Source organism: Rhinatrema bivittatum, chromosome 3, assembly GCF_901001135.1.
Source record: "Rhinatrema bivittatum chromosome 3, aRhiBiv1.1, whole genome shotgun sequence".
Lineage (NCBI taxonomy): Eukaryota > Metazoa > Chordata > Amphibia > Gymnophiona > Rhinatrematidae > Rhinatrema > Rhinatrema bivittatum.
The window spans coordinates 141,371,723-141,397,419 of NC_042617.1; the positions used below are offsets into that span (position 1 = coordinate 141,371,723).

The 25,697-nt window shown below is 43.8% G+C and overlaps 1 protein-coding gene across 4 annotated transcripts in view; it reads left to right on the top strand.

The window, feature by feature from the left end:
* The window catches only part of RALGAPA2 (Ral GTPase activating protein catalytic alpha subunit 2), a 1,327,630-nt gene that overhangs the window by 848,409 nt on the left and 453,524 nt on the right, over positions 1-25,697 (top strand). For all 4 annotated transcript variants that reach the window (XM_029593760.1, XM_029593759.1, XM_029593761.1 and 1 more), the window contains 2 exons: positions 3,359-4,127; positions 5,471-5,542. In XM_029593760.1, coding sequence (XP_029449620.1) covers positions 3,359-4,127; positions 5,471-5,542 — 841 coding nt within the window. The remainder of the gene's footprint in view (positions 1-3,358; positions 4,128-5,470; positions 5,543-25,697) is intronic.

Here is a 25,697-nt window from a genome sequence, read left to right on the forward strand (position 1 = left end):
GTCCCCGGGTGTCTGTGCGTCTTATGGAGCAAATTAGGGGGGTGCATAACATTTTTTTTCTCCCCATTTTATTTTCGGGTCTGGGGAGGGCCATTTCGGTCCATTCCCCAGATGAGAAAACTTTTGTCTTTCTATTTCTGTGGGAACCCCCCCCAGAAAAACCCCTCCCAATCCTTTAAATTAATTAACAATCCCCCACTCTCCTAACCCCCCCCGAGACCTATCAAATTAATTAAATACAACCCCCCACCCTCCTGACCCCCCCCCCCAAGACCTGCCAAAATTCCCTGGTGGTCCAGCGGGGGTCCAGGAGCAGTCCGGGAGCGATCTCCTGGACTTGGGCCGTCAGCTGCCAGTAATCAAAATGGTGCCGACGGCCCTTTGCCATTGGTCGACCCCAGTGACATAGTAAGGGCAAAGGGCCGTCGGTGCCATTTTGATTACTGGAAGCCGATGGCCCAAGTCCAGGAGATCGCTCCTGGACCCCAGCTGCACCAACAGGGACTTTTGGTAGGTCTTGGGGGGGGGGGTCAGGAGGGTGGGGGGTTGTCATAAATTAATTTGGCAGGTCTAGGGGGTTGTTAGGTTTTTGTGGGGTTTTTTATATTCGCTCCATAAGACGCACAGACATTTTCCCCCCACATTTGGGGGAAAAAAGTGTGTCTTATGGAGCGAAAAATATGGTAGTTAAAACACGAGCTGAGTGTGAGGAATTAATGAGAATATTGTGAGGCTGGGGAACTGGACATCTAAATCACAGATGAAATTTAATGTGGCCAACTGCTATGTGATACGCGTAGGGAAAAATAATCCTAACCATATATACATAATGCTGGGTTCCAGATTAGAAATTACCACCCAGGTAAAAGACCTTGGGGAGTCATTGAGACAATATAAGAGTGTGCAGTGGTAGGCAAGAAAAGCAAATAGAATGCTAGAAATTATTCAGAAACAAATAGAAAACACAACTGGGAATATAATAATGCCTCTGTTTTGATCCATGGTATGGCCATATCTTGAGTATTGTGTGCAAGTCTGGGCACTAAACCTCAATCGAGATATAGCAAAACTGGAAGTAGTACAGAGAATGGCAGCAAAAATGATTACGTAGATGAATTGGCCCCTTTATGAACAAAGGTTAAATAGGTTAGGGTTTTTCAGCTTGGAAAAGAGATGACTTAGAGGGGATATGATAAAAATGTATAAAGTAATATGTGGCATAGAATAAGTTAATTGGAAGTAGTTATTTAAACTATCAAATAGTATTTGAACTAGGGGACATTTCCTGAAACTAGCAGCTTTTATTTATTTGATTTATATTCTACTTTTTGGCAATTCAAAGTGCTGTAGGTATTTCCTTAACCCAGAGGGCTTACAATCTAAGTACTTAATTCACTAACGTGTAGATTTCAAATAGGTGCGCACGTGAAAAACGGGGGTTACGTGAGTGGCTGGGCCTTGCGCACATTTTCAAAGGGGCCCAGTTATGTGCGTAACTCCCGTTATGCGCAGAAGTGCCAGACCGAAGGAAAGGGGCGGTCCAGGGGGCGGGGCTGGAGGCAGCCGGTAAAGCAGCCATTGGAGCAGTAAGCAACAAAATAAAAAAAAACTAAAGGTAGGAGAAAGGTTTTAGGGGGTGGGAGGAGGGGAAGGGAGGTTAAGGTAGGGGGTAGGGAAGTTCCCTCCCAGTTTGTTCCTTAAGTAGAGCGGACTGTGAGGGAACTGGGGAAGGCTGAGATGCATCACCATTCAAAATTTGCTTAAGTCTACCCCCCTTGTGCGTGCTGCCTGCTGATTTTATAACATGCGCGCACCGGCACATGCATGTTATAAAATCGGAGCGTCCATTTGTACACACTAGGAAGCGTGCGCACACTTTTTAAAAAATCTACCCCTAAGGGATTTTCCCATAGACACAAAATGGGACAAAAGCCTTAATGAATCTGGTTCTAAGCTTGTACCTGAGGCAATGGAAGGTAAAGTGACTTTTCCAAGGTCACAAGGAATGGCAGTGGAATTTGAACCTTGGTTTCCCTGGTTTGTAGCCTGCTGCTTTATCCACTAGGTAGCAGATTTAAAACTAATTTAATAAAAAAAAATTTCAGTTAATGCACAAATAAGCCATGCAATTTGTTGCCAGAAAATGAGATTAAGGCTAGTGGTGTAACTCAGTTTAAAACATGTTTAGATAGCTTTCTGGAGGATAGGTCCAGAAAGAATTATTTGTCAGATAGACTTGTTTCTCCACCTCTCTATCTGGGGATGAGCAATATGAAGCAGACTTTCATATTGGGATTTACTGGGTACTTCCAGGTGACTCACCCAGACTGACCAGTGTCAAAGACAGAATGCTGGGCTCGATCAACCATAGGTCTGACCCAGCATGGCATTTCTTATGTTCTTAATGTAATCAATATCAGCTAGGAATTAGACTTTATACATTAATGAACTTCACCTATTCTGGAGAAGGATAAATCCTTGACAATTCAAGATTCTTCTCTTGAATAGAATAGAAAGCTCAATTCTTAAGTCCAGTACATCTATAAACGGCTGAGGTTGGCTTGTTGATTGCATTGAAAAATTGGGAAGACTGATACTCTACATTGTTTGTCCAGTCTAGCTTGAACGTAACCGGACAAATGGCCAGATATAAAATCTCATCATATTGACAGGCCCTGGATAACCAGATAGCGTGTTATCAGCTAGCTCTGAATAAGCAGAGGGTGTTTCTGAATAGAGCCAGTTATCTCAGTAAGATGTATAAATGCTGATTTGCAGCATTACCTGGCTAACATAGCCAGATAACTTTAGGCAACTGAAGAGCAGTTTAAGAAAGCCAGGTATATTCAGCAACAGTATCCCAGCTAAATTAGCCAGATTCGTTTATCTAGTTGACCTCCCTAACCAGCCAGCAGCTCAATATGGACCTTAGGGTGACTAAGAGAAATGTTTATATTTTCAAATATAAAACCCTTTACAAATTCTAATTATGTATGTATTTATAAACTGGAACTCTGATGGAAGTAAAAAATGCAGCACTTATAGCTAATAGCTCATAAAACAAAATATATGATGAACTGAATCTCTAGTCACCTATATTGCTTCTATGTGTGGAAATGTAAATTTCAAACTGAATGGGCAGGTGAAATGATACAAATGCTTTTAACAAAGTGATAGTGTGTAATGTATCCTCCTGCTTATGCCCTTTTCATAGACCTCAATTATAAATATATTTGTAATCACATAAGAAACTTGCATGCTGTGCAAGCTTACCATGCTTGCACTGAAATCTTCTAATGTATTTTTTAGACACTGCTTCAATCAGTGTCTAATTGCAACCTTGTATTTATTGTTTCAGAAAAAAAAAGAAGAAGTTTGGAACTGATACCTCTAACTGCCCGCATGGTGATGACACAGCTGGTAAACCACTTGGGCCATTATCCCCTGAGTGGAGGTCCTGCTGTTCTTCATAGCCTTATCTCTGAGAATCATGACAACTTTTATGTGGAATCATCTGAACTGTCTTCAGAGGTCTTCAGAAGTCCAAATTTACAGCTGTTTGTGTTTAATGACAGTACTCTTATCTCCTACCTTCAGATACCTGCAGAAAGGACATTGAATGAGGATTTAGCAGGAGCTGCTTCAGATGTTAGAATAATTGTGAGAGATATCTCAGGAAAATACTCGTGGGATGGCAGAATATTATATGGACCTTTGGAAGACCATCAGATAGGCCATAATGGTGGGAAAGAACCAGTTAATCCAAATAATCAACAACCATTTGAGTCAAGTGCAAATACTGATGAAAATGAAGAAGAGGAAGATGTACTTGATAAGCTGCTTGAAAAACTTGGCAACATGAGCCCTGAATGTCTTCTGTATCCCCAGTTTAAATTAAATGAGCCTGCTCAGCCGCCATTTGGTATGAGTCGAGACCAAGAAAATGAGATCATAGAAGCTATTCTTATGCAGAGTACCCAAGAAGAAGAGCACATACAAAGGTGCAGCTCAGATCTTAGTATGAATGTTGCCTGTCAAGAAGAGCCAAGCCCTGCTGAGCCACAAGCACCTTTTTATTTTTGTAGGCTATTACTGAATGACTTGGGAATGAATTCTTGGGACAGAAGGTATGAATACATTTTGCAGATTTTCCCTGCTGCTCTGAAATTTCTGATACAAAATCATCTTTCATCAGTGTGAAATGAGGCTGCTAAATTTTATTGAAGCTAGAATTGCTAAGCATCAGTTAAACTGTGAAGTATTTTTAATATTTCATGCTGGAATAGCAATATCTTTATTATATGCCAGCTGCATTTCATAGCAAGTTTGTACATTATTGCATTTGAACTGACTTTTATAAAGACAAAACTTTAAAATGTATGATTCTTTTCAAACGCCGCCACTAGTGAAACAGGATGTATTTAGTACACAGTATTATGCAGTATATAAGCCTAATTGAAGCTTTTTCTTGTACTAGTGAGCATTACAAATAAATCCTTCTTTACATACTCTGTTATTTAGGGGCTGTTTAGTAAAGAATATTAACTTTGGGATTAATGCCTGTGGATTAGTATATAAGCACCTCAGTAGGTAATTTTATAACTCTCAGCACAGCAGCAAACTCTTTGGGCCCAATATTCAGCGCTGGCCGGTTAAGTAACATAGCCGGATATGACTAATCTGGCTAAGTTTCAATGTATATTCAGCAGCATGGCAAAGCTGCTGAATATACGCATGTATGTGCACACTTAGCCAGATGGGTCTACCCGGCTAAATTTAGACCTGCTCTATGGGACGTCTAAACTTGGACATAAATTTATGCGGCTAACTCGATCTGCCCCCATCTGCCCAGTACATGCTTACTTTTTGTGCATGTAACATTTAGCCTTCTAAGGGTTTCATACGGCTAAGCGGCAGCTGCTGGTCTTAGGCGCATGTTCAGCAGCCGCTACTTAGCCACATAAGTCCCACTTATCCGGCTAAATAGCACTGAACATGCTTTGAATATTGGGCCTTTTGTGTACACTGTACATGCTGATTTTACCAAAGATTTTCAAAGTGAATTTATGCAAATAAGTTTGTTTTTTTTTTTTTAAATTGTGGATAAGTGGTTATGTATGCACAGAGATTTAGTCACATACGCCCTGCCCTCTCTTCAGAGGGCATAACTTGTGCACATAAACTTACATGCATACTTTTTAAAATAAAAAAAAAAGTGCATAAGTGCAGATTGGTCTAATTCAGTCCCGCAATCTTGGCTCAATTCATATAAAAGTACATACTAAACTAGGTTATGTGCATATTTTTATGCGAACAGAGCCCTGGATGATTTTGTAATAGCCATTTATACAAATTAAACCAGCTTTTATGTGGATAATTGATTTTTAAAATGACTCTTAATGTTTAAAATTGCTTTATACAGTATATTTCATGTATGTTGTTACTTTAAATATTTTTGTGTGTTTTGTAGAAAGAGTTTTCATCTCTTAAAGAAAAACTCTAAATTGTTGAGAGAACTGAAAAATCTGGATTCCAGACAATGGTAAGTGGAAATTAGTGAATAGCTTTTATATTAATTATACTTTGTAATTTATCTGTATTTTTATTTGTATAGTCATTGTTTAATATGGAAAATTTCCAAGACGTTATACTGAAAGGACAAAATACAAACATGAATCTTACCAAATATTTTATCATTATACAATCATTTGAAGGTGACTATTCATGTTTAATGAAAACTTTAGCTTTAAAAAATTGATGTACCCAATGAAAAACTATCATATGAGTTGGTGTAGTAGTTTTTCTTTAGCATGACCCAGTATGATAGACTAGAACTGTTATATTTTGGAAATAGCATGGAAAACCTTTACTGTATAGTATGAGGTCAATATTCAGTAAGATGGCAAGTGGCAAAATTATCCAAATAAAGTTACCCAGATAAATTTAGCCGAATATTCAGTGAAATTTATCATCTGCTGTATATATTCCTCTAAACTTACCTGAATAATGTTATCTGTAACTTTGCCGATCAATGGCTTATTAAATATAAAAAGTTGTATGCTTTAGGGTCTCAATTTCACACCTACCTCGATCCACAAGAGTTTAATAAAAATAAAAGAAAGTTGCAGCTTTAGTGGCTCGATTCGTCAAGTTAAAAAAAAAAAAAAAAAAGTTGCTGCCTAGTGTCTTGATCCCCTTTTCTCCATCTTAAAATAGATGGGACATCTCCTTGAGCCGGAGCCCTCTACACCTCCTAGTACTCCAGCGGTAGGAGGAGAAACTATTACCTCCTCCTCCCTCAAGGGTGAATATCTAAGTGCCTGTACAGCTGACACTCTTTTCTGAATGGAGATAGGTCTGGTTTCAGTGAAGCAATCAAGCCTGACTGCAGTGAATAAATGAATATCTAGGTGTCTGTACCTGTCAGATATATCAGCACTTAGATATTCACTCTGTGGGAGAAAGTAAGCATTTTTCCTCCTTCCGTGGGGAACTGGAAGGTATTTGGGGGTTATTGCGAGTAGTGCCCCACTTTTTTAAGAGGGGAAAACAGAAATAGATCTACAAAGATTTTTTTTAAAACTTTATGGAAAGCAAGGGGATTAGGCCACTATAACTGCAAGGTTTGGTTTTTTTTTTAAACTTTGGGGATGATGAATATGAATTAGGCCGCTATAGCCTGCAACTTTTTTAAACTTGGGGGAGAGCAGGGGTATTGAGTTTCTAAGCCCATGACTTTTTTCTTCTACTTACATTACTAATGTGACTGGGATATCTACAGGCAAATGCTGTATATATCTGGTTAGGTTTAAAGTTATCCTGGTAAATTTACCTGAATAACTTTAGACCTGTTCTGCACTACAACTAGACTTACCTGATTAGCTTTACTGGGTAACGCTAAATATCAGTGCTACCTGGCTAAGTTAAAGTCCTGCCCCCAAAATGCACCTGCGCCATCTCTTTTTTTTTTTTTTTTTTTTAATCTGGGTAAATTTTAGCTGGATATTGACTTACCTGACTATCTTTTCTAGTTAGAAATTAGGGGGTGGGGGTAAGGTTTTTCTGGCTAAATCCTGAATTTACCCAAGGAGACTCTTGGATTCTTATGTGCTTATAATGTGTATGTGACTATCTAACCTTCACTTGCAGGAGATGTTTAGATGATAGATTGATTATATAAAAATAAAAAAAGTGCCATGCTGTGTCAGAAAAATGTCCATTGAGCCCAGCATCCTGTTTCCAAGCGGCCAGTCCCTAAAAGGAGATCCAATTTATTGCTGCTGATACACTTTGACAAGCGGTGGGTCTATCTGAGTCGCCTAGTTTATAACTATTTATGAACTTTTCTTCCAGGAACTTGTCCAAATCCTTTTTAAACCCAGCCAGTTCTCTTAACTATATCTTCTGGCAATGAATTCCACAGCTTGATTGTGTGTTGAGTGAAAAAAATAATTTCTCCAATTTGTTTTAAAGCTTGTTAACTTCAAGGAATGTCCCCCTAGTCCTAGTGTTGTTTCAAAGAGTAAATATCCATTCCCTATTTACCTTTTCCACTCCACTCATGATTTTATAGACCTCAATAATATCTTCCCTCAAATAGTCTGTTCTCCAAGTTGATGAGCTCTAACTACCAAAGCTTTTCTTTATAAAGGAGCTGTTCCAATTCCTTAACCATGTTTATTGCCCTTCTCTACTTTTTCTAAATCCACTTGTGAGGGTGTATATAAGAAATTTCCTCAGAACACCTTAAAGGGCCAGCCACAGCTATCTGGACTGGTCTTCCTTAAGACCCAAGCCAGCAAGAGATTCTGGGCCCAAGGAGAATCCCTGCAGCCTAGCATAAGAAGGCAAGGCCCATAATAGTGGACCAGGCCCCATGGAGAAGGCAGGAAGCCAGCATATGCTAGAATTATGTACCTTTGAATGTTTTGTTAACCCAAGGGACTGCTGAGGTAAACAGTCTTTGTGCTATATTTTTGTTTGCTTATAATTAAACTGTTTGTGTGGAACCAGCTGAAGTTTAGCTTCCTTCTTTTGTACTCCTGGCTGTTCCCAACTTATAGCTTCTCCGAGCAATCACATATGATGGCCGCAGCGGACCTCCTGGTCTATATGGGAATCACAGACCGAAAAAAAAAAGAATAGAATTTTTTTTTCTCCTCCTGGGTTCTGACTGGAAGAACAACTTGTGACTTCAGTAGAGCAGGCCAAGGGAACTAGCCCTACCTGCAGTAGCTAAGGAAGTCAATAGTCAGGGCAGGTCAGGCCAGAAAGGCATTTTTATTTCTGTCCTCTCTCTTCCTGGAGATCCACACAGCTTCACTGCTTGCACAGTGTGAGAATTGGAGAAGATGGAGCAGGTAGTACAGCTCCTCATGGCAGGGCAGAAACGACTGCAGGGCACTGTGCAAAACCAAATTGGCCATCAACAGGCACTGCGAGAGCAAGTTATGGTGCTAAACAGGTGGCACAGGCCATGCAGACTGCCGTAACCAGGCCACCTCCCTTGTCTCCAGTAGTTCTTAAGATGGCCCCAGAAAAAGAACCTGGTTGTTTCCTAAAGAACTTTGAATGGACAACTTGATTGGCAGGATGGCCAGAAGAGAGATGGCCTACCTATCTGGTGAACCTCCTTACAGGAAGTAATCAGGCTGCCTTTCAAACTGTTAACCCGGAAGGAAGAGCTACTTATGCCAAAATCAAAACAGCCATTCTAGAGAGGGCAGGACTCACCCCAGAAGCCTACAGATAACGGTTTCAGTGAGGAGTTTTTCAACCGGAGGAAAAACCACAAAACCTTTTCCACAGACTTAAGGATGCGGCTTGGAAATGGTTGTGTCCAGAAAGGAAGACCAGGATGGAGATAACCAAAATGGTTTTGCTGAAATAATTCCTAGACAACCTAGAGCACCCAATTCACCAATAAGTGTGCTGACACCAGAATCTTGCATTGGAAGTGGTAGAGTCCTATTACCAAGCCAAATCCTCCCCAACATAGCAACTAACTAAGCCTGTTAGGGTGCCTTTAGAGAGAGATGCCCAGGGAAATAAGTATTGTGTTACCAGATATCCAGAAGCAATACCATTACCCAACATAAAGACCCAGATGGTGGTGTCTGCCTTAATGGACATTTTTCCCTGACTTGGGCTGCCCAAGGAAATCTTAACTGATCAAGGAATCCTGTTCATTTTCAAGGTAATGAAACAGCTCTGCAGCTTGTTCAAGGTAAAAACTCTATGTACCTCAGTATATCATCCACGGACAGATGGCCTTGAGTGCTTTAATAAGATGCTGAAACAAATGTTGAGAAAATTTGTGGCAAAATATGACAAGAATTGGGACTTATTGCTACCCTACCTGCTATTTGTAGTCCGCAAATTATCCCAGAGCTCAATGGGGCTTTCACCTTTTGAGTTACAGAATGGGAGGTGACCGAGGGACATCTTGGACAAAACTCGCAAGACTTGGGAACAAGAGTTGAACCTGGGGCAGAGCCTAGTCAACTTCATTATCCAGGTACAAGAATTAATGAAGAAGGCTGTGGAGGCTTGCTTGCCTGAGCCTAGAAAAGGCTCAGACAACCCAAGCCCGAGGATACAATCGCCCCATGGTTCGAAGATTATTATAACCAGGGAACCAATTCCTTGTCCTTTTCCTATATTTGGGGCCCAGTAGGATAAACGAAAGAAAACTCAGATCTATCACATAAATCTCCTGTAGGAGCTAGAACATTTCACTGATGCCTTTGTGGGGGGGGGGGGGGGGGTTTGGCGGCTAGGTTTTGGTATAAATTTCAGGAAGTCTTCGAATTCTTATTCCCAATAGACCAGTGAGAACAGCTTACAGGAATACCCTCATTGCCCCAGCCATCAAATCCACTTTAAATAAACGAACTCTGTCCAAAGCAGGCCCACAACAATGGAACTCGTTACCCGCTGCACTCCGACAGGAACTATGCCCAATCACCTTCAAAAAGAGACTCAAAACTTGGCTGTTCGAGCAAGCTTTCAATCTAGACCAATAATCTACCACCACTCTTTGCCTTCCTTAGTTATTATGTCTTCCTCAGAATACTCCAACACCGTCTCTCCAATTAGCATTAGCAGCTGATCTTCTTGCAGATTGTCTAGTTTCCGATCACCATCTGTTCTTGTTTTAGATGTTTCAAGGTCACTATGTCTTGCCGGTTTCCCAAAATACCACTCGTTTTATTGTTCATTTATATGGTAATAACAGCCTCCCAGTTTATTTGTTCCAAGTTATATTATCCTTGTTATATGTAACAGCATTCTTACATGCAAGTTAATGTTAATATGTAAACCGAATTGATTTGTAACTCTGCTACATGAATTTCGGTATATAAAAATGCTAAATAAATAAATAAATAAATAAATAAATAAATAAATAAATGTGAAGAAGCATGGCCCGATACATGGCCCAGATCAGGTACCACCTGAGATCACTTTCCTCAAGCTATTCCTTCTTATGTTTTCCTTGACCATATGGGGAAAGCACCTATGCAATAAGAGTGTTATATTCAAGACTGATATGTCCATGATCGAATCTCTACATAGTCTATCAGCCAAGATGGTAGGAAAGATGGCATTATTAAGGGAGCTTCTATTGAGATGCTTACAGCATATTATCTTTTGCATATCCCAGGCACTAAAAGCATAATTACCAATTCTCTCTCCCAATTCAAGTGGTCTTCATTCAGCCCTGGTGTCACGCTTGCTAATCTGCATTCCACGGCCTACTGCACTCACCTCCCAGCCGCGCCTATTTCCCCAACTCCCATCATGGCACACCTGGTCCCTTCACGGCAGGCCGCCACGCTCCTTACCGATGAGATGCTCCAACACTCCATGTGACAGGATGCCACTGTCACGAGCTAGCTCCACTTCTCCTAGGTCGTGTGTGCGCCCAATGTCACTGCATTTAAAAGGCCTGCAGCTTGAAAAGGCTCAAGGTGACTCCTGATGACATCATGGGCACAAGTCTATAAAAGGCCCGCACTGACCAACCATCAGCTCTTCAGCAATAGGTCTTTCTACAACTTCATAGTATGAAATTCCAGTTCCTGTCTTCATCTTCCAGTTCCAGTGGTCCTTGTCCTAGTCTTCAGTTCCTGTCCTAGCCTTCCAGTTCCTTGTCCTTGTCCTAGTCCTAGTTCCTGTCCTAGTTCCTATCCTAGTCTTCCAGTTCCTATCCTAGTCTTCCAGTTCCTTGTCCTAGTCTTCCAGTTCCTGTCTTCCAGTTCCTGTCTTCATCTTCAGTTCCAGTGGTCCTTGTCCTAGTCTTCAGTTCTGTGGCTCCTGTCTTCATTCTTCAGTCCTTGTGATCAGTTCTTCAGTTCTTTTTCTCATCATCTGGATGAGCCTGATTTTCAAGAGAAGTGTGGATGATATGATATATATCATCATGAGATGAATGATGCTGGCATTAGTAGTTTGCTTCAAGAACTTTGAAACTCAATTATTTTATTGTGCATTCTCACTGGCTTTCTTTGCCATGATGTGAATCAATGAATTGGTGTCCCATTGTATGATAAGGCCTCATTGCATTGGCCTTCAGCTAGGAGATATTTTGGTGTATCAGGGCATGATCATACTGATCATACAGAAGTTCAAGACAGACCAGTACTATAGGGGCATGAAAGTAAAGTTGTACAGAATAAAGAAGGACATTATCCTGTAAACAATTTAAGGTCTTACCTATCCTAAGACCCTCTCATAATGGGCTCTGCTCTTACATGAGAATGTGCTCCCATTGACTTGTTTCCAGTTTTATCGGGTCTTACAGAAGAACTATACCCCCATTCCTTCAGAATTGTAGCGACTACTATTGCCAGAGCAATTGGACTGTCCTCCAAAGCCATAATGTCCGTGGGCAAATGGCTCTCCCCAAGATACAAGTGTATGTGAGACCCAAGGAATATTTTGTGGGACAGTCATCCTAACATCATTATGCTTATTTTCAGGTCTTGCCCCTCAAATGCACCTCATCTGGATCATTGGGCATTCATTTGCTCAGTAGGCCCACAAACTAGCAAAAGAAAGAAGTTGGGGGATATAGCTGCTTATTGGATAGCCTTAATTTGGAAAGGGCACCCTGGGATTAGGTAGGACCAAGTGATGCATCTCATACTTCAATTAAATGGAGGGATAGCCCCATCCTGGGCAATTATTCTCCATCTAGGAGGCAACAATTTGGCATCATCACACAGCAAAGAACTTGTCCAAAAGATACAGAAGAACTGTATCCGTGATTGCTAGGATATTCCCAGATGCGTGCTTTGTTTGGTCCTGTATCACCGTTCGGAATATCTGGAAGGGTGAATATTAACATCAAGCCCTAGAAAAATGTACAGGTTTATGCATATTATACAAGGTATTGACACCAAGCATGATTATTGAGAATTGCCTTGGCCTATTTCATCCAAGCTATTTAACTGTGACTTGCACGATGTTCTGGAAGCTCTATTGGTGAGTCATGGCCACAGCTATTAACTAGGGTAGAACTCCTTGCAAACAAATTTTGTTTCCAAGAAGCAATAACGGGGTGGTGGGCATCTACCTGCACCAAGAAGCAGTGAGGTGAGCAGAAAAGCTTCAACAGGAGTCCGAATATGGCCCCAGAAACATGATCATCCACTTTGTAATGTGGGCTAAGATTAGCTTGCAATGCAAGGTTCACCACTTAAACAGCTAGGGAATGCAGCAGTATCAGCACTAGCTGTAGGGGCCCTTGACTTCACTGGGATGGGGTCCAAGTAAATTTGGAATGCAAAATAAATCAGCACAGCTATGGTAGCTTTTATGGACAGATTGAATTTGCACAGTTTCAAATGCAGAGGCATTTGAAGGAGCTAAAGTGTAGGGTGCTGGTCACCCCAAGAGTATAGTCTGTATGGAGGGGCATGTTTAAAATGAATGCTGAAACTGTAGCATGCAGTGTTATTTTAGTATGTTAAGATTTAAAGATTTAGTTGGCCAATTTGTTATACTGCAGCCATTTTATATTTGTATAAAGTTAAAGCAAATTGAATATATCCATTTACACCTGCCAAATGTGTAATCTTTGACAGTGTGGAACAAGACAACTAAAGAATATAGGTGGTTTGCAATCCTTTTCCATTTTGGAATAACACGTAAAACTGTCCATGTTGTATGCAAAATTATTAAAACACTAGTAAAGATGGTAATCAATGACGTGATCCTGAACAATATATTTTTACTGTGGGGAGATTTTATCAGACAAATTTGATAAAGCTTTTGATGAGGTGACCAAAATAATGGATCAGGGAGGTACACTGGATGTTGCCCACTTTGATTTAGTATGTCCTTTGATACAGTTCCACAGTATAAAAAAACTGGCTAGTAGGACATTGAAAGGATGGAGGGAGTTGAAGACTTCCAAAATGCCACCTAAGCCCTACATAGAGAGGCTTAAGGAGTACAAACTAAACACTCGAGAAAAGAATTTGGGGATACAATGGAAACATTCAAATAGGTTTCAAATACAAGAGGTGATTGTTAGTCTTCTGAAGAGGTATCTCTGAACTTTTGTGTTGGGAACATGTTTTATATCACTGTGCTGGACTGTATTGAGTTAGCTAATACTGAACTCTTTTGAACTACTAGGGCTTCTGTACTAAGATAAATACTATGAAATGTTAGAAAAAAAAAGTCTGCTACTACATATATGCAACGTGTGAAATCATTAGCTAAACGACTCCAAACCCTAGATGATCCTATTGAGTAGGCAGAAACTGCATCACTAGCAATTCAGCGATTACCTCATGCATACTGTGGAATGGCCAGAAGTTTTGATGTGTGCAATACCTCTGAGCTGATTTCAGAAAAAGTGTCATGCAAAGTTGTGGCAGTTGTAGCACAAACTCCTTGCACATTTTAACTATAGCATTTTAAAATCTATGAGCAAAAGTTGAAAAATCAAAGATATTCACTTGAAAATAGTTCTAGATACATTTGAAGATTATATCAAAGGTAAACATTCTATTGTATCTGTGGACTCTTGGGCTGGGGTAAAATTGGCTCTACCTGCAGGGAAGAGCCCTACAGATTCTCGTTGCCAGTAGGCAGACCCCGACGAAGCAGAGACTAGTTTGGAACTTCACCTTTACCAGGCCATGTTCCCCTCGGGTTGAGCCTTTGGGTGCTGGGGCCACAGGACTTACATAAGGGTTTCTGCTGATGACCATGGACATGGTCCAAGGCCAGGCGATGGTCATAGCCAGGCAGTAGTAAGGTATCTCGAGAGTCTAGGCAATGGTCAATGTCAGGCAGCGATCAGGCATATCGAGAATCTAGGCAAGGGTCAAAACCAGGTATCCATCCGAGGGAGAGGAAGAGGGACGGATAGGGCTGAGGCAGGCTGGGCAGGCAGGGCAGATGAAGGTAGAAACAGACTGGGCAGAGAAAGGCTAGAGTGGACTGAGCAGACGAAGGTAGGAAGCAACATGCACTACAATCGTAGCTGGACCTGTTGCTGAGGCAGTGTGCATCGAGGGATCTGCCCTTATAAAGGGTGAAGAGAATGATGTCATCACTATGGGCCACGGAGACTTTCCTGCCATGGTCCCTTTAAGAAGCCTAAAGGGCACAGGAAGAGGCAGGAGCTGGTAGCATTCGGCGGCCTCCTGGTATGAGAGGGGTCAGCGCATCCTGCCGTGTTAGGGACAGTGGTGGCTGGCTTGAGCTTTCCAGCCGCAAAGGTGAGAGTGACGGCTCATGGGCTGTCCCTGCAAGCCGTCAAACGCAGTACATTCAAGAAACCAAAAACTAAAAATAGAATATGATAAACATTTTTCTTGTGTACATCAGTAATTGCTTGGAAATTATTCAGGATTCCTATAGGACAATCATAACACCCATGCCTAGGTCATAAAAAATTAAAACTTTTGTTGCACTGGGGGTCATACATAATCATGGGTCTGTAGTGAACACTAAACTATTTTCCTTTTACAAACATAAATATTTTTTTAAGAACTGCAAGTAAAAAGCAAAGAAAAACACCAGCTTATCATGTTTTATGACACTGCATCAGGGGCTTGCTATGCAATGTGTCTGTGCCACAATTTACTTATCAGTTATCTGAAAAAAACATGCACAACAGGATAAAAAATACATTTATGACATATGTTCATCAGGTTGAGGTAGTTAAACATTTAATGTTTCTCGAAAAAATATTCATGTTCCTTCTTTGGTAGTAGCAGCAGTGTTCACTAACTTGTAGTGGCCATCTTTAATAATGTGAATGTGCTTATGGAATATAATATAAGAAAAAGCAACTGATATCACTCACATGCTATCATAAATTCATTTAAAAGCATATCTCCCACTTGTTCTCAGTGTTCAAATCTATCATAAATCCATTTAAAAGCATATCTCCCACTTGTTCTCAGTGTTCAAATCCTTACGGGATATTGACTGCATCTGGTAAATCCATCTTTCTGTCCCAGTAGGTAAACTGTATTGCCACACCGCCAGTCAGCTCATACGTGGTAAAGAATAGTCCATTTAATGTCCATAAATGAATGACAATGTTGCAAAACCTGAGAAACCAGCAGGGCTTCTAACTTCTTTTTGTATTGAGTGAGCTTTTATGTTCAGTTAATCGGGTTCTAAGCACACATTTAGTCTTACCCACATAGTATAAATTACACTGACATAAGATAAACCATGAATGTAGACTTATAGGTGTACCCTGATGATCCTATAGGAATCCTGAATAATTTCTAAGTAATTACTTCTGTGCTACACTGATAAGGACACTAAGTTGCGCCAAAGAGAAATGGGTGGGCCCGCAACAGAATCAACGGAGCCCACCTTTAACGGCAGCGAGCCCGAAAACAAAGTGAACGGAGGACGCGGGGGTTGTGGGAGGGGGGAGCCCGGCGAGGGCCGACCACAACCCCCCTCTCCTTTTGCAGGCGTCACCTACCTACGGCGTTCCTTTTCATCAGGCGAGGGGAAGAGCCTCAGCCCGGCCAGACGAGCAGGGTCCGACGTCATCAGGGACGCTGGCGGCGCCGTCTGATGACGCACCATGCCCCTTTAAAGGGGCCGAACGCACGGCAGGCAACCCCTTTTGCCTGGAGCCACACGTGCGAGCAAGAGCGAGCGAGCAGCTAGAGAATACGAGCTGCGGAATTTCCGGAGGCCCTCTTCGTGCCGGAGCGCAGGTTCGTGATTGAAAAAAAAAAAAGTCTGGTGAGCGGTTTGCCTGGCGAGAAGCGGCCACCCTTCCACGGCGGGGTCTTCCCTCCGCCCGGGCCCTCTCTCGGGGCACGAGTGCGTTCGATCGCTCGCTGTGGCTCGGGGCTTCATGCCCTCTCTCGGGGCACGAGCGCGTTTGATCGCTTGCCGAGGCTCGGGGCGGGCGGCCGGTTTTCATGAAAAGGGGGGAGGCGGGGGTGGAGTCGCGAGCCGTCCACACCGAACTGTGGGGTACAATAGAGCGTTGGTGCGATGATTGCCGCGGCGGTCCCGGGGGAACTTTGCCTCGTGCGGTTCCCCCCCCCCCTCCCGTGATGGAGTCCGAATTGCGCGTCCGGACCGGCATGGTGACGGGGAGCCGTTCGCAGCAGCGGGCCCGGGGAGCGTTCGCCTCGTGCGATTGGGGTTTTGGCAATGGGTCGTGGGCTGGGAGCCAGGAGGGCCTGGGATCGGGCCTTGCTTCTGCCAGCAAAAAAAAAAAAAAAAAACGTGGGACGTTGTGCGGGCCGCTGTGTCTCCCAGACATGCAGCGGGCTGAAGGCAGGGACGCGGGTGGATTCCCCCTTCACCTCACCCCCCCCCCCCCCCCCCCGATTGCTGGCCGAACTACGTGGCCGCGCCGGTTCAGCCGCCCCAGGCGCGCGGACAGGGTGCGGGGTGGACCCCCCCCCCCCCCCAATCGATTGCTGGCTTGAGCTACGTGGGTGCGCCGTTTCGGTGCTGGCCTGAGCTACGTGGGTGCGCCGTTCCGGTCACCCCAGGCGCGCGGGCGTTCGCAGTCCTTGTTTTTCATTTTGAGTGGTTCTGCACGAGAGGTCCTTCGAGGCTTCGGGTGCATATTTCGCTGCCGGAGTTTCCTTGTTCTTGCTCTAGCCGCGGTCCCGCTTGCTCGCGCGGCAAGGCATGGGGCGCTGCCCACCTCCTACCCCCCCCCCGCTATTCAAAAAAAAAAAAATCTATATATATAGAGGCGGGGAATTTTACCTACCAGCGCAGTGTTCACACTGGCATTCCTTCAAAAATAAATAAATAAATAAATAAACAGGGACCGAAAGGAGCCGTGCAGGTATCAGGGTTAATTACCGAACAAGTAGACCACAGGGCAGACACACCGATGCAGCTTTGCTATATACAGCTCGATCACAAGCGGTTTGCTACTATGCATCATCCCTTATTAAATAATTTCCCCTTCTCTTTCCTTCCCTCCATTTCCGTGCGGGACCTGCCAGTACTGGTACCTGGTCAAGGGTAATTGTCATAATCAATTCAGAAATAAGTGTTCATGCTAATTCTTTTTGTATTACATCTCCATCGCTAGCAGGTTACCTACACGCCAGGTGCAACATGGAGACTCGCAGATCCGGTAGAAAGGGATCAGCAAAAGGAAAGAAAAACACCAAGCAGGGCAACACTATCCCCGCGAAGAAAACTGAGGCCTCAAAAAATAGAGGAAGAAGTCGGACACTCAGAGGGAAGAATCGAAAGCCCGACACCGGCCAGGCAACACCCACTGCGCCAACACACAATGCGGTACCCGACGTGCCCGTTGGCGCCCCCGCAGAGGAACCTGTAGGGCATACCGCAGCCCCTCAGCTTACCACAGATGCAAGGATACAGTTACCAGTCCAAGGTGGGGGCGGCAGTTTACCGCCCCAGGAGTACTACTCACCTCAGGGATTACAGCACGGAGGCCCTCCCCAAGGATTCCAGACCAGATGGGAACCGCAGATTCCCGGCTACGGATCAACAGGATACCGGGAAGAAGACAATTGTTGGTATTCAAGGCCTCCGTGGGAGGGTGACGCAAGGAACAATTGATTCCATTGGAATCTCGAAGAGGGGCAATATCGAGGAATGAACCGAAGTTATTATGACCAGCCGCCATGGTGGTATTGGCGACCGCATCCGAGATCTGACTGCGATCAAAGAAGAGAGCCGCCTCGACAGACGAGACCTGCAAACGATAACAACAGAAATACCGGTGCAGCCGAGCCCGAGGTGGAGCAGCCTTCTATTAACACCACGGACTTCACACCTGCGGCAGCGGACGAAATACCAAGACAGGATGAGACCACAGTAACCACAGACAATCGTGCAGACGACGACATACCGTCTACCAGCTCACAGGTCGATAGAGGCCACGGCAGCCGAGAACACGAGATCGGTGAGTCTGTAGTTAACATTAAACACCCAGATGCTGTGAATAATACGTCACAAAAAAGGTCTAAACACAGGCCGAAGCGCAAGCGCAGGTCTGCTTATAGCTCTAGTAGTGATTCCTCCACCTCGTCCTCTGACTCATCCACAGACAGCGACCGACAGGAGTCCAGGGGCCCGCCAGCTCTCACCACACTGTCCAAGTTGTGGGAGGGAGTGCCAAAAAAATTAAGAAAAAAAATCAGAAAACGCAAATATATAGATATCTTCTCAATTCTTCACGGTCGACGAAAACCAGAAGAGCGGAAAAAACGCAGGGCCGCTTCAACAACGTTGAGCAAAGAACCAAAGATACCAAAAACCATTGTCAACTGGGCCATGGCTTTCATGTACATGACAAGCGTAGTAGGCCACCATGACCCCACGCAATACGGTCCAATGTTAAGTTACGCAGTCACCATCTTGAAGGCTTATCAGCAGCACGAGAATTGGGCTTGGCTCAATTATGATGAACAATTCAGGGATAAGATGGAAGAGAACCGTTTCATGACCTGGGGTACACAGGATGTGAGCCTATGGATCAACCAGATGACGCGCAAACCCTCCGACCTATCAACCAGGTCACGGTTTACTAGAAGGACATCCCCTCCTCCCCGATTCATGACAAAGCAACCGCGGTCCCAGGACAGCACATGCTGGAGGTTTAACAAGACAGGCTGTTCCTTTCCCGACTGCAAATATAAGCATCTTTGCACGGATTGCGCCCAACCACACCCATTATCAAGATGTCCCAAAAAGCAGGCCGCAGGGAGTAAGCCAAAAGTCATACAAAACGGCTCCACTTGAAAAAGCTTATTCCCCGGTAAGATTGGAAGCCATGCAACCTTGGCTTAATATATACCCCAATCAGCAAAAAGCACACAAATTGGCCATGGGTTTTCTTCAAGGTTTCCCCATACCCTTTCAAGGAAACATAGCAGAGATCAACACGAGCAATGCGCGCTCGGCATCGCAGCACAAGGATATTGTCCAAGATAAATTGGATTCCGAAATCAAACACGGAAGAATTGCCGGTCCATTCCAAGAGCCACCCTTTCCACACATGATTTGTTCACCTCTGGCGGTCATTCCAAAGAAAGAAAAAGGAAAGTATCGCCTCATTCAAAATCTCTCATACCCCCCAGGTCGGTCGGTCAACGATCATATACCTCAAGAGGAGTGCACAGTACAATATGCTTCCTTCGATTCGGCCGTGGCTTTGGTTCAAACTTGCAGCCGCGGAGCCCTGATGGCAAAAGCAGACATCGAATCTGCATTCAGATTACTCCCGGTGCACCCGGAAAGCTTTCCCTTATTGGGCTTCAAATTCAATCACCAGTATTTCTTCGATAAATGCATGCCCATGGGATGCTCCATCTCCTGTGCCTACTTCGAGCTATTCAGCTCTTTCTTACACTGGGTAACAGAACAGCGCACAGCTTCCCGCAACATAATTCATTACCTCGACGATTTCCTTTTCGTTGGGCCAAGAGAATCCGACTCCTGCTCAGAACACCTAACAGAATTTCAAAAAATTACTGATGAATTTGGCATCCCCCTAGCGCACAGTAAAACGGAAGGCCCTGCAACCATTATTTCCTTCCTCGGGATTGAGATCGATTCCAATCGAATGATAGCCAAACTCCCGGACGAGAAAGTCGACAAGCTAAGATCCATCATCCAGCAAGTGGCTACCTCAAAGAAGATTACTCTACGGGTAGCACAATCTATCCTGGGTTCTCTAAACTTTGCCTGCCGAGTCATCCCCATGGGACGTGCATTCATGAGGCGACTGGCAGCAGCAACCGTGGGAATACAGCGACCCCACCACTTCCTGCGTTTATCCAAGCCCATCCGCGACGACTTTGCCATATGGAACTCATTCCTCACAAAGTATAATGGAATATCGGTGCTACAAGGAGCGCCACTGTCCAACGTAGATCTAAATATTCACACCGATGCATCAGGAGCGTGGGGTTTTGGCGCCATCTGTCAAAATTCCTGGTGCGCAGAGAAGTGGCCAGACGATTGGATAACAAGGGGCGTCACAAGGAACATTACATTCCTTGAACTTTTTCCCATATGGGTAACGCTGGTACTTTGGCGCGAAAAGCTACAAAATAAGTACATAGTTTTTCGGTGCAATAATCAGGCAGTGGTGCAGGTACTGAATGCGCAAACGGCTAAGTGTCCCATGGTGGTCACGCTACTCAGGGAAATAGTCTTAGAAGCCTTGCAGGCTAACATAACGCTGCGCGCTAGACACGTGCCAGGAATATCTAACGGCGCAGCTGATTCCCTCTCCCGTGCTAAATGGGCTCTGTTTCACAAGCAGGTACCGGCGGCAGAAGAGGTGGGAACACAAATGCCTGCACGGTTATGGAACATTGGGAGACTAACACACAAGACCTAATACGCAGATCTCTGGCCCCTTCCACATGGAATTCCTACTGCAGAGGATACGACTCCGTCGCCAAATTCCTAAGGAAGAACGGTTGGCAATCGGGCCACGTAAGCGATGACCTGTTGGTGCAATTCATCACGTCCTCAAAAGAAGACGGCATCACCCGGAACACCGTCATCAAACATATGGCTGGCTTTGCATTCTTTACCAAAGCTAGGGGATGGGGTGACCCCTCCAAGTCCTTCCTTATCAAGAAAGTAATGTCTGGATGGGCGAGGCAAGAGGGTCACGCCAAAGATCGCAGACATCCCATCACGCACGAGTTGCTCACAGCGCTGTGGACACAGTTATCTTCCATCTGCTCATCCCGCTTCGAATCCCTACTCTTTCGCTTGGCCTTTTCCCTGGCATTCTTCGGTGCATTCCGTGTCAGCGAACTGGTAGCGGAGAACAGAGGGGATAAAGGACGGACCGGGTTACTAGCGAAGAATGTGGTATGGACCCCAAAGAAAATAACTATTACCATACCCAAGTCAAAGACTGACCAGGAAGGAAGAGGCACCACGCTATCTCTCTCAAAAGTTCCCGCCTGTGATACATGCCCAATCGACAACATGAGGCAGTATATGGCGGTGCGGCCTGCTGGAGGAGAGCACCTGTTGATTCACGCGGATACATCACCTCTTACCAGATTCCAATTCACTGCAATTTTAAAAGCATCGGTCACAAAAATGAAGCTGGACCCAAAAAAGTTCACCTCACATTCCTTCAGGATCGGTGCAGCCACAAGCGCAGCGCAAGCCGGTTTACAATTCGAGGCTATCAAGCAAATTGGGCGCTGGAGATCCAGCGCCTGCAACTCCTACGTCCGGCTGGACAAGGTCTACTCGGCAAACAAACATTCATAACCAATTGAATAACAGCATTCTTAATTGTCATCCACAGATGGGACGACGCAACAGAATATCGCATGGATTATCAGACATTCTTACGTCCGATGGGCAGCTAAGAGAGCTCGGGACCGGCCTTTCGGACTTCACCTGGGCTTAGCGCAAAAAGGCTGGAGTATCAAGTGGATGGGAAAACCAGGCATGCACTGGGATCAGTTACTACCCATGATGCGTCAGCTAAAAAAAAGCGAGGGCACCACCAGATGTTATTATAACGCATTTGGGAGGCAATGATTTAAGATATGTGACATGTAAGAGTCTGATTCGCATGGTGAAATGTGATATAACCGAGATTTTGCAGTTATACCCCGGTGTGGTCATATGTTGGTCTGATATCATTCCCAGACCAAAATGGAGTGAGTCGAAATTATGGGGCCGGGGGAGAAAGAAAGTGAACAGGCAGATTGGTTCATGGGTTCAGATTATCGGGGGACACCAGATAAGGCACCAATGGGCAGACGACATGTCCCCAGGGCTTTTCCGCCCGGACGGGATACATCTATCTGACATAGGGTATGACATCTTCAATATCACACTACAAGATGTCATTGAGGCACAACACAGGTCAAAAAGGCCACAGCTTTATTGAATGGGGGACACGGGGCAAGGGTCTCCCTACCCCGTGTTTTGGCCGGTACCCGGGCCGGTTGGGCAGAATTATAAGCGGTGCTGGTGTCATCGCACAACAGTAGGGTAGCCGATGGCGCCAGGAGGCGTAAAAGGCGACGGCCCCCTTGCTTGGAACATGGCGGGGGGCCTACAGAGATGGGCTGCCTTGCTAGGAACAGGCGGCGGGCAGTGGAACACGAAAGCCCCCGGCTCGGGTAGCCAGAAAAGTTAACATGTTATGTTGTTAAAATAAAGATGCGGCCATTTTTACCTCCAGAAACAGTCTCAGCGTGATCACTAGTTAAAGGTTAAAGCATAGAAAATATTAGAGAGATAGGATCTGCTATGTCCGACAGTACGACGGGCACAAGAATGTGTGGCAACTGCTAACGTTAATGGGTGGGCCCGCAACAGAATCAACGGAGCCCACCTTTAACGGCAGCGAGCCCGAAAACAAAGTGAACGGAGGACGCGGGGGTTGTGGGAGGGGGGAGCCCGGCGAGGGCCGACCACAACCCCCCTCTCCTTTTGCAGGCGTCACCTACCTACGGCGTTCCTTTTCATCAGGCGAGGGGAAGAGCCTCAGCCCGGCCAGACGAGCAGGGTCCGACGTCATCAGGGACGCCGGCGGCGCCGTCTGATGACGCACCATGCCCCTTTAAAGGGGCCGAACGCACGGCAGGCAACCCCTTTTGCCTGGAGCCACATGTGCGAGCAAGACCCACCCACCCTCCCTCAAGTTTTGCAATTACCGGCAGTGAGGTGACTCATGTTAGTTAGATTCAGAATATGTATGTACTTGTTATGTTTTGTCGCGGCTGATGGAAGGCCGGTACCCGGGCCGGTTGGGCAGAATTATAAGCGGTGCTGGTGTCATCGCACAACAGTAGGGTAGCCGATGGCGCCAGGAGGCGTAAAAGGCGACGGCCCCTACAGAGATGGGCTGCCTTGCTAGGAACAGGCGGCGGGCAGTGGAACACGAAAGCCCCCGGCTCGGGTAGCCAGAAAAGTTAACATGTTATGTTGTTAAAATAAAGCTGCAGCCATTTTTACCTCCAGAAACAGTCTCAGTGTGATCACTAGTTAAAGGTTAAAGCATAGAAAATATTAGAGAGATAGGATCTGCTATGTCCGACAGTACGACGGGCACAAGAATGTGTGGCAACTGCTAACGTTATAAGTTTATCAGATGCTTTTCTTGTTTTTTAGTTTAATGTTTGGTGCATTTGATTGAAAGACTATTTTTGTAGGAAACATTCAAGAAAACCTTTTAAGGCAATTTCCAAGGAACCGAGCAAAAACCAATTGGAGCTGATACACATGGATTTATATGGATCCATGAATTCCATTGATTGTAGTTTGTATGTATTTATCGTAGATGATTGTAGCCAGAAGTAGAATTTTTTTCTTTTAAGCACATAGACAAATTCCCAAATAGTTTCATTGACTATGTATGATTCACAGGATGCCAAACAGGTAAGAAGCTGAAATGAGTCTGAACCAACAATGGAAGCAAGTTTATTTGTATTTATTTTATTTAAAAATCTTTTATATGCCACCTCTACAATAGAGTTAGATTGAAGTGGTTTACAAAAAGTACATTCATAGTAGGAATATAAAACCACAATAAGGATAAAAAAGACAAGTCATAAAAAATAGAAGTCATAACAAAAATCATAGCAAGTCAAATAAAAATATATCATGCCTCAGGATGTAGTCACAGATAATATTGAGAATTTCATGGAGATGTATGGAATATTTCATGAGAAGACAATTTCATATTTACCATTCCAAATGGAATTGTAGACCTTGCTAATTGAATGTAATTTGCAGCAGTAAAAACAATGCTGACAAGATCAGGACTATGTCCAGTCATATTCCGTCCCAAAGGTTAATGGTAAAACCAATTCCTTTATTCAATACAAAATATTCAAAGCATTTAGTGTAAAGTTTCAAAGACCATAAGTACCTAGGAGTAACATTGGACACAGAATTGTCAGTCACCTCAGTTGTCAAATTCTCCTTTTATAAGCTCCATCTGCTTAAACGTTTAAAGCCTCTTTTTATCTCAAATGATTTCTGTCTAGTTTTACAAGCATTAATATTTACAGGTCTAGATTATTGCAACGCTCTATATCTAGGCCTGCCGGCAAGTGCAATCCATCCATTACAATTAATTCAAAATGTGGCAGTATGTATTCTGTCCAATTCTAATTGCCGAGAACAAATAACACCTATTGCTTATGTCCTACATTGGCTACCTGTTTCCATTTGGATTCAGTATAAAATACAATGATTCATAATTTGCTTCACAATAACTCTTCCATTTGGTTTTGTATAACTCTTCTATTTACGAACCTTGAAGGCAGCCTCGTTCTGCAAACAAAAACCTGTTGAACGTTTCCACTGACAAAATAGCCAGACCCGATCTCAGTAGAAAGTGTGCTTTCTCAATTGCTGGTCCCAATCTTTGGAATGCTCTACCTGACTCACTCCACCTAATATTTAAGAATAAAGGTACATCTTCAAAGAAAAAGTACATCTTCAAAAAAGCTTTTTGAAACCAGGCTAGTACATTGTATCCTCACCCTACAGAACAGAGTCACTCCTTACACTTGATCATGAAGATATTTTCCTTCAATCTGTGTATAAATGTAAAATTTCAGAGTTATTATTTCAATACTTAAAATGTATATGTTTATTATTTAATTTATTTTATATTATTTTACTATGAATTTGATCCTATAAACCACCCCAATCAATATTTTTTTGAAGGGTGCGGTATATAAAACTTTTAAATATATAAATAAAGAAGTTATTGAAAGCAAAATCTCCAGAAGAAGTTTAGACTGTCAAAATGCAGTGTTTGGATGACTCATATTTGACTAGATTCCAAAGCAATACAAAAAGGAGTTAGATACTAAGAGAAATTTTACAGTCTTCATTGGTTATTGTGAAAACAGGAAAGGATATTGTTTATACAATCCCAAAATTAAGCGATCCAGCATTTCTGGAGTCAAGAAAAGGAGCTGATATTCTAGAAAATGGAGATGGCACTGATGAAATATAATCAGGTGGGAAAATTAATGGAGACTCTGCTGAAGGAGAGGATAATAAGCATTCTACAATCCAGTGGGTTGCTGGACCCGAGACAGGATGGATTCATATGGGAGGGTCCTGTCAGACAAATCTCATTCATTTGTTTTGATTGGGTGATTAGAGAATTGGATAAAAAAAGAGCATCTGATGCAATTTACTTGGATTTCAGCAAAGCTTTTGATACAGTCCCACATAGA